Source organism: Notothenia coriiceps, unplaced genomic scaffold (assembly GCF_000735185.1).
Source record: "Notothenia coriiceps isolate Sejong01 unplaced genomic scaffold, NC01 NC01_scaffold00003869, whole genome shotgun sequence".
In the NCBI taxonomy this organism is placed as follows: Eukaryota; Metazoa; Chordata; class Actinopteri; order Perciformes; family Nototheniidae; genus Notothenia; species Notothenia coriiceps.
This window is the reverse complement of record NW_011336570.1, coordinates 2,582-11,558: the sequence shown is the minus strand read 5'-3', so window position 1 is coordinate 11,558 and position 8,977 is coordinate 2,582. Positions and strand designations below refer to the sequence as shown.

General features: G+C 41.1%; 1 protein-coding gene across 1 annotated transcript; it reads right to left on the bottom strand.

Annotated features, from left to right (window-relative positions):
• Positions 1–1,161: 1,161 nt before the first annotated feature.
• On the bottom strand, positions 1,162–6,809 carry irx2a (iroquois homeobox 2a). Its single transcript, XM_010766907.1, has 3 exons — positions 6,268–6,809; positions 4,631–5,036; positions 1,162–3,865 (listed from the first exon to the last, which is right to left on the bottom strand). Exons 1-3 carry the CDS (start codon positions 6,505–6,507, stop codon positions 2,991–2,993), a joined length of 1,521 nt encoding a protein of 506 aa, XP_010765209.1. The 5' UTR covers positions 6,508–6,809; the 3' UTR covers positions 1,162–2,990.
• Between the last annotated feature and the right edge of the window lie 2,168 nt (positions 6,810–8,977).

Here is an 8,977-nt window from a genome sequence, read left to right as displayed (position 1 = left end):
CTCTTCTTCATAACATCTCTGGCATTTGTGAAACTGTTCACTGCAAAATAACCCATGAATTTGTTTCACTGTCAGCCTAAAAGGTGGGTTGACTGACTTTGGGTGGGTTTACCCTCCACTACATCCATGGTGGCAGCCACATATTACTTCCTTGGATGAGGCATGGGGGGTCTGAAGAAGGAGGAGGAAAACCAAGGTGAAAGGGAGTCCCTTGAGATTTGGACAACACTCAAACTGAAATTCAACTGGAAAATGAAGGATTAGCTTTTAGTCTGGCTGGGAGCGATGATGGAGGCCTCCTCTTGGAGGATGGGAATATTATACATCTGATCTTTGAGTATTTCACACTCAGCCTCCACTGTGTGTGACAAAATATTGAAAATACTTTTTCTAAATCATAGAAATGTAAAATAAAATTAATTTAAAATGGTGTGTAAAGTTGTTTTAAAATAATAATAATTATTAGAACTAGTAGTAGACTCATTGTTTATTTTTACATTATGCTTATTATCATCATCCTTAAACCTGAGCTTTTTTTTATTCAAAATTGTTTAATTAGCTGTGTCCTAAATCCGCTGAAATAACTAAGCCATGATGAAAAGCAGAGGAAAGCATGTCCGATTAGGGCCCATCACACAGCCCATTGGAGCTGGCAGATGCTTAGATAGACTTTTATGGATTGCTCAATGCCATGCCGTAATGAAGCAGGCAGGGCTGACCCATCCTGAACCAGGCTAAAAAGCTCCAGGGACAGGCCCCGCTGGGAGCCCATAATGCCCGATGCGTCCCACGGCTGTATTAATCACACTGAAAAATAAATGTGTGGCAGGGCGAGGGGAGAGGGGAAAAGGGGAGAAAAATGAAATAAGTATGTCGTTTATCCCAATCAAGGTCGTGAATATGTGGCCCAGGGAGATTCCCCTGACCAGAATGAGGCCCTAAAAGAAAATGATGGTCCATTTAGAAAGAATGGATTGTGCAATCTGTGAAAACTCATAATGTTTATGAAAAGCAAAATTCATCAAGCATTTCCCATCTGCGTTTGGAGTGTAAAAATAAAAGGAACAGTGAGCAGGGTGAATAAAAAATACCTGAGTGTTAAACACAGGTCTGTTGTAAATAAAATAATGACTCCCCAAGATGTATGTATAGTTGGGAAAACAGTTTAATATGTTCTCCTTTGAATAATGAATATCATACTCCGCCAGTACATCTTTACCAGCGTTTATTTTATTTACATTCAAAGATATAAATTAGTAAAAGTACTCCTGATAACAAGATTGTGTAGCTTTTTCCCAAATGCGTCTCAAATAAAAACCGTCCATAATATATATATTTACAAAACAAACAGACAATGTCAGTTTCCCATTTTTGCAATACAACTTGCATAAATTATAGGCATCATTTCGCCATCATTTAAAAAAATAAATATCAAATGTAGGCTATTCCACTTTGAAGTCTTCAAGTTCACTTCAGTCCCGTCTGCTGTGCGTCCTCCTTTTACAAATACGGTTTCACAGAAAGGCCAAATTATGTTTTCCACACGTGAATATATAATAAAACAATATACCGTGGCAAATAAGCAAACTATAGGAACCTGAGAAATAACATGTAAATCACATATAATGGGAGATATTTTGGAAACAATGTGAAATCATTACCCACAAATGCATTTACAACAAACAACTGAAATAATACAATAGTAACCCGACAAACATGTGCTGTAGAGAGAGTCTCAGCCTGTGTGCAGCTGAGGAGGCGGTAGCAGCTTTCATTCTGACTATATGGTGGCACTAGATCCGGTTTGAAGTAAAGGTTATGGGGGTTAAAACATGGGGCCAAAGGGTGGTGTCCTTACTCACTTTATAGTCAAAGCAATTGTGACACCTACCTGCAGACCATGGAAATAAAAAAAATCCCACACAATAAAATAATCAACTCCCCCCACAACCTCAGGAAACTCAAAGGTATCCCTCTACCCATAACAGCTCTATACTGCAAGTGCTTATTAAAATCCCCACTGCCTAATTGCCGGGGGAAACGTTTATCCAGCGGCGTGTAGGCAGAGCTTTGAATGTGCGCAAGAAAAGTAACCGCCACAATAACCTAAGTGACATTTGAAGATGTAAAGTTGCAAGATGAATGTGCAGAGCAAACTAACTGATTTGTTTGCTTTTGGCTGACCCTGTGTAATTATAATTATCCTAAGCTGGAAGATAAGGTTGGGGCCCACTGTGCGTGCGCGCACACACATCAGAGGAAACATAAAAAATAGGATTCCTGTTCAAAGCTATGGCAACATTTCTCTGCTTATTGGATTCACAGGCTGCCACTGTGTGATGTGTGCGTGCGCGCGCGTGTTTGCGTGTGCACGTGGTTAGGCTGATCTGAGGTCTGTCCTTAATGGGGTGATGTTAAACGTCTCTATCTGTAGCCTATGTGTACTTCTGCGCATTTGTTCATATCCCCACTGTCTTCCAATTCAATACTATAGATGATTTAACAGAAGAACAAAAGTACGCGTTGTGTTGTAAAAAAAAGTTGAATAATTATTTACTTATTATTTCAGAAAATGCACTGCGTCGAACACTAATTATAGGCCACAATACACGTCGGTATGGTTGGACAGCGTTGTAAAATATCCATATTAAAAAGTAATTTAGTCTCATATTAGGTCCTAAAACCGTATTAATCTTAATATATCAATAGTGTCAGAAAATGCCACGTAGGCTATGTCTCATGCTTGAAAAAAATCTTAATTTTATCCAAAACAGTCAACCCACGGTTTGACTAGGCTACTATGACACATTGAAGTGTCACAAAAGAAAACCAGGTAATTTGCATTGCAAACAAGTGAACTCCTTTTACCTCGGCCGTGGAGCGGTTTCCCTCCCACGTTTACAACACATACAATCTCAAGATTTAACACCAGATTAAATGAGTCTTTAAAATGGTTATTGTTTGTTTTAAGAGCGTGGCGAAACGTGTAATTACGTACCTTTCTTTGCTTCTAAATGTGCGGGTCGGAAAAGCTGTTGTGGCTCGACAACAACAATGTGGTTTGGGTTATGTTTAACGAGGGGGGAGTCTGGCCTGAGTTTGGGGTTAGTGTTGGCCTCCACAGCCTGGTGAGAGGAGCTCAGACCCTCGTTTGCAGCAGCGGCAGCGGCGGCGGCGGCAGCAGCCAGACTCACTCCGGATGAATTAGTATACCGCAGGATCCCTTGGCCCTGCAGGGGGCTGAAGTTGCCATAGTTTGTGTAATTGCTATAAAAGGGAGAAGTGTAATAAATAGGTCTTCCAAGGATGGAGGGGGCTGGGTAGAGGGAGGGGGAACTGGCAGCCGGGGAGGTGGTGGAAGACGTAGGGGGGGTAAGGAGGCCACCGCTGGAGGAGGGGCAGTTCGGTTGTCCGGGCTGCCCATGTTGCTGGTGATGCTGCTTTTGGTCCGAGGTAGCAATTTCCGCCAGCGACCACAATTTGGGCTTGACTGTGGGGTTCTGAGGCGCCCCCGAAGAAGGTCTGCTATCAAGGCAGGGAGACGATTTATTGGTGCTGATAGTGTTGATATTGACGAGGCTCCGGGCCAAATCCTCGCGCTGACTGTGGAGTTGGTGGAGATGATGGAGGTGGTGGTGGTGGTGATGACTGAGGAGTGGAGCTTCTACTCCCGTGAGAGGCGACGATGTGACGGATATGGGTGAAAGCTGAGCCCGCCTGTCGTGGTTCTGCTCCTCGCCGTCCTCCTCGCACTTGTCGCCGGCCCGGTCAGAGCCCAGTTCCCCCCCACGACAGCTGACCTTCTCCCCGTCAGACTCTGCAGAGCACGAGTGGTCCGTCAGAATGTCGACGTGCAAGCTGATACCTAAGACACAAGGAGAAAATGTGGAATTAAAATAAAGAAATAGCCAATAATTACAGGAAAAAATAACATTTTATGGATAAATAGAAAATAAATAAATGTCATCTCTAAAAGTAGACACATTCAAATGTAATGAGCAGTCATATAAAATAAAGACAAAAGCAAACGCTGTCTAATAAATAAATTAAACCTATTTATAAAATCATCTTATCGTCAAAGTATATTCTGTATCCATTTGTATTAAAAGCCATCAACAATGTGTTGGGCTTGAATAAGTGAGACATTCATTATTCATCTCATTTTAAATAGGCTACGAAAAAACAGTATTTCTTTTACATAATTATGCAAAGATGTCATCAGGATAATGACATTAACATTAAGGCCACTCATGTGGATTGCTATGTTATGTGTCTACTTTGCCAGTGACCTTCCATTAATCATGTTCAGAAAATAGAGCGTTCACCTTAACAGTTCATTTAGTCTTATAACCTCGTTTTCATTAACACAATTATATTAATCAATACTATTAGTAATACAATACATGTTGCCAGATGTATTTTATAAGAGATACAAAAAACGAAATAAAGACAGATTATTTAAAAATGTGTTTCAGGATATAATAATTCCATGCTACATTTCAAAACCCAGCATTATTTCCCTAAATATCTTGAGCAGTAAATACAAGGGGAATCCACCCCTCCCTCTAGCCCCCATGCTACCCCGAATTGTTAAATGGATCATTGGCTCGGTCGCCAGATAATACCCCACCTTCATCCTCCGCTGAAGCCTCGCTGTTATCCAGCGTTTTTTCAGAGCGATCCACTTCTTTCCTATCTCCGTCCCCGTCCTCCTCGTCCTCGTCTTCGCTCTTATTCCTGGGCGCCCATGTCATCTTGTTCTCCTTCTTGAGCCTCCGCCTGGCGTTGGCGAACCATGTGGAGACCTGCGTCAGGGTCATCTTGGTGATGATGGCCAGCATGATCTTCTCCCCTTTAGTCGGGTACGGGTTCTTCCGGTGCTCCTGCAGCCAGGCCTTCATGGTGGCCGTGGCGTCCCTGGTTGCGTTTTTGCGGTAAGCCGGGTCGTTGAGTTGGTAGGGGTACCCTGGACTCCCGTATGGGTGGTAACTCAATGCCCCGGCCATGCCCGATGTGTGCGCGTCATATGGAGAGCTCTGGAGGAAAGTTGAAACAGTCAGGATTCTGTTGTGTGTATTCCAACGCTGAGTTTAAAAAATATGTTTTTTATTTGACATCAATGTTAGCCTACTTGTAATTAATTTACACAACTAGGCCTACTTATCACAATTGATATGGCATTTTAAGGACACACACATGTATATTAAAAATACATTATAACAACTGAAACAATCTATTTCATTCTAGTCATTGTTATTTTGGAAAACTTGTGAAAAATGTGAGGAGAGTGGTACTAATTCACTGACAGGTCTTTAGAACAATACGTGCAGTGTATTGTTAAAAATAAACAAACAATTAATATTTTATTTTGTGCTTGAATCATTTGTCAAAGCTCCTCATTTAGTTGGAACAAAAATGTAAATGCAGGCGAGGCTAAATACACCGAGCGTAAAAGCAGGCAGCGGAAAAGCACGAACTAATGCTTAACTAATGGTCAAGATCATTATCGGATTAACTAATAGCAAGGCTCCTGTTAATAGCCATAAAGCTAATAAAGGGAAATTTCAATTTTCTGTAATCACCCATTAACTTCCTCATTTTCTTTCAGTGGCTGCTTTTTGTTTTGTTGTGGCAGTCACAATGTGTTAACATATCTTCTCTTTGCAGCATTACAAATCCCATTAGCAAATCACTTGATATGCACCTTTCCTAAAACGATTCAAGTGCCCTATGACAATAGCATTGCAAGTCATGCTTTTCATGTTAAAATTCCGTTTATTCAACTCAGAATAAAGTCTACTCATCCCCTGGTGATTTTAATGACTGCTGTAGAAGAAAGAGTAATAGCTTGTGTAATATTAATTTCCTATGGCACACAAATTGACTGCTTAGCTGCTAAAAGGCTGAAATAAAAATATTAGTTGGTGTTCTGTTTTCCATAATTAGCTGCGCAGTGAGTGCTAAGCGTTGGTCAAGCCATTAGAATCTGCAGCTCATGCTGAAAAAATCAATTTAAGCCAACGAGGTTAAGGATTTAATAGTAACAATCCGACGAAAGGCCAATATATATAAACATAAGACAACCGTGCACTCAATGAGAAAGTCGTAGGCTACTTACTGATAAAGGGATCATAACAAAACACATTGTGTCGATTTAATCTTGAGCGAATGACAGCTAAACATTTACATACGTTAACTCGCTGACAAATTCAGCCACTTTGAAACCTTATCATAAAGAATCATAGATTGATATATGAGATATTTTACCATGTAGGATGGGAATCCCGTAGTTGGATCCGTTGAGTATGACAGCGGGCTGGAGAAGCCTGCACCGGCCGAGGCGGAGAAAGCAGCCGATCCAGGGTAAGGACTGAAGGCTGAGCCAGAGGACGATCTCGCCAAGTCTTCATTCCGCGGAGCAGCCAGAGCCGAGGCCCCGTATGCCGGACACGAATAAAGAGCCAGAGAGCCCGGGGGCTGGTAGAGGTAACCCTGAGGATAGGACATGGGTGAGCGCGCGTTGGGTCGCCGATTCCAAAAAAAAGAGGAAAAAACGACGCGCAGGGCGACGAGCAACAACAGCCAAAATAATAAACAATCAACTCAATAATCAGCCGTGCAAACCGTCATCGGACAATGAAAATAAAAAAAAGTCCTCCCTCCACAGCCCCCTTACTGGGAAAAAAACCCTGAAAGATCTGTTAAAGTGCCCACATAGAGGCAATGTGGCATGCGTCTTGATCCCCTAGCGTCCGATGTTTTTAGTACGCAGCACTATGAAGTGAGGAGTTAGAAGGGAAGGAGCCAGTGGAGTTTCAGACACACAGAGCATTGGGGGAAATTGGAGCTGTCACTCCGGCTCATCTGAATATCCCATCCACGCCCCCTTTCTGCCTCGTAGAAATGGAGACTCGAAACAAAACCAAGACTCCACACTGCAAAAAGTGGGCTCTGTCCACCTTAACGAGACTCGTTTAGTTTAACGTGGTTTCAAAACATTTTAAATAAGAAATGTATGTAACTGAGCAAAGCAAACATGTACAATCTTCTGCATTTGTCATTTATTTCCAGAAAATTCCCCAAACAGGTTACATGCATCAGAATTTATAATTGAGTCATTTTGAAATGTTCTTTTGAAGTTCATTTCTTACATTTTAAAATAGCGATATATTCATAGAGTTTTTTTTGTTTTTTTTCGATGGGTATAGGCCTACTTATTGCAGCACCAGGACATACATAGTCTTGCAGTGAGAGAAAGAACTATACAAAATCAGTTAGCATGTTTTACTTTTTGCCGTCGTTTAAAACAAAAAAATGTTTAAAGATCAGGTTGATTGTGACCGTCTGTGTGATCAAAACTTGCACGCACTCCCATAACAACTGAGCAGGACAGAAAGCGAGAGAGGGGGGAGAGAGAGAAATAGAGGGGGGGGGGGTAGTATAAAATGGCCAGTGCTCTCCACTTGCAGCTGGTTATTTCGTCAGTCCAGCTATCAGACGCGGACACATCCATGAATGCATTCGAGCACCGATAAGGGTGCACGCGCGCCAGGCAGTGCGCGCTCTGGTCTGCGAGAGGCGTGCCCGGATCCTTAATTCCCCCCACTTAGCGCATCTCAAATACACTCATCGCTTATTATTACAATTACATTCATCAGGAATAATAAGCCGTTGGTGCTGGTTATTGTAGTTTTATGAGGGGCAATCTCTCCTCTGTGCAGGCACCACACACACTGTCCGGTGTGCGTAATTAGGCGAGTTTGACAGCTTTTGCCAGTTTTTTGGGGGCATTACCTGTCTACACACTGTTGTGTTTATGTGTATGCGCGTTTGCACTTGTCTCTGCATGCAAAACAGGGCACAGCCTTGTCCTTTATTACTGTGATTACAGGCATTATGACCTCTGTTGGAGACAAGCGATACAGCACAGCAGGGTGGAAACCTGAAACTGTGACAGAGGTTTTTTTGGAACGGGCAGTCAAGGTGGAAGAAGAAGAGTGGCCTAGCAGTCTTCCTCATCAGTATTCATCAGAATGAATGTGTTCATCCATCAGGTGCTTGTTCCTCCACTGCAGTGTGGTCTGAGTGTTGTAAACAGCAACAGCACCATTTAAATAGGTGCAATACAGCGTGCCTGTTAGCAGGTCTGACTGATTTATTTATAGCACCTAAATGCATGCAAATTATACAAAAATAAGGCCAATTGTATAGCCTATATGTGTACATTCCAGTTATGTTAATTAATACACCATAATATCCTGTATTCAAATCTTAATTACAGCCATCCATTTTCAATGTGTACTACTTTTAAATGAGACATGACAGTATTATGATTATTATGACACCTAGCACAAATGTGTACAACACTACAGTAATATAGGAATGTATGTATTTGGTATTGTGTTGTCAGAGCACGTTTGGAAATAAGGTATTTTTTTCATTACTCAAAACACCATTCTATAACACATTAAAACACTTTCGAAAATCCTTCTACTGTTTTTTTCTTCTTCTTAATGTCGTAAATAAATACATCACTGATGCATTATAGAAACCAAAAAAAGTAAATCTATTACATTTTCTTTTGAATATGTGTTACATTTAAAGTCACAGTTATAATGTTTTGATTAGATATTATTGTTAAAGCAGGCCTGACTGCTGAGAGATTGACATGAAAGAAACCTTTAACTATTCATTTTTAAAAGCAATGTTAAAAACTGTTTACAAAAGCTAATTAATGTTCAATGTTTGAAAAAGCTAACCATATTCTGGATTAGTTAAGCAGTGAACACCATCATGACATGTATGATATATTTAGTGTCAATAATATGCAGGCATTACTAATAATTATTTAGTCCAGTGTGAAGATTTTGCAAGGAATTTAGCCTACTAAAGTTTTTATATCTTTTTCAGGAAATGGCCTTTATTTTTCAGGAATATTTAGTGTGGTCTCTGTTTCAGGCAGGACTAATCAATCCCA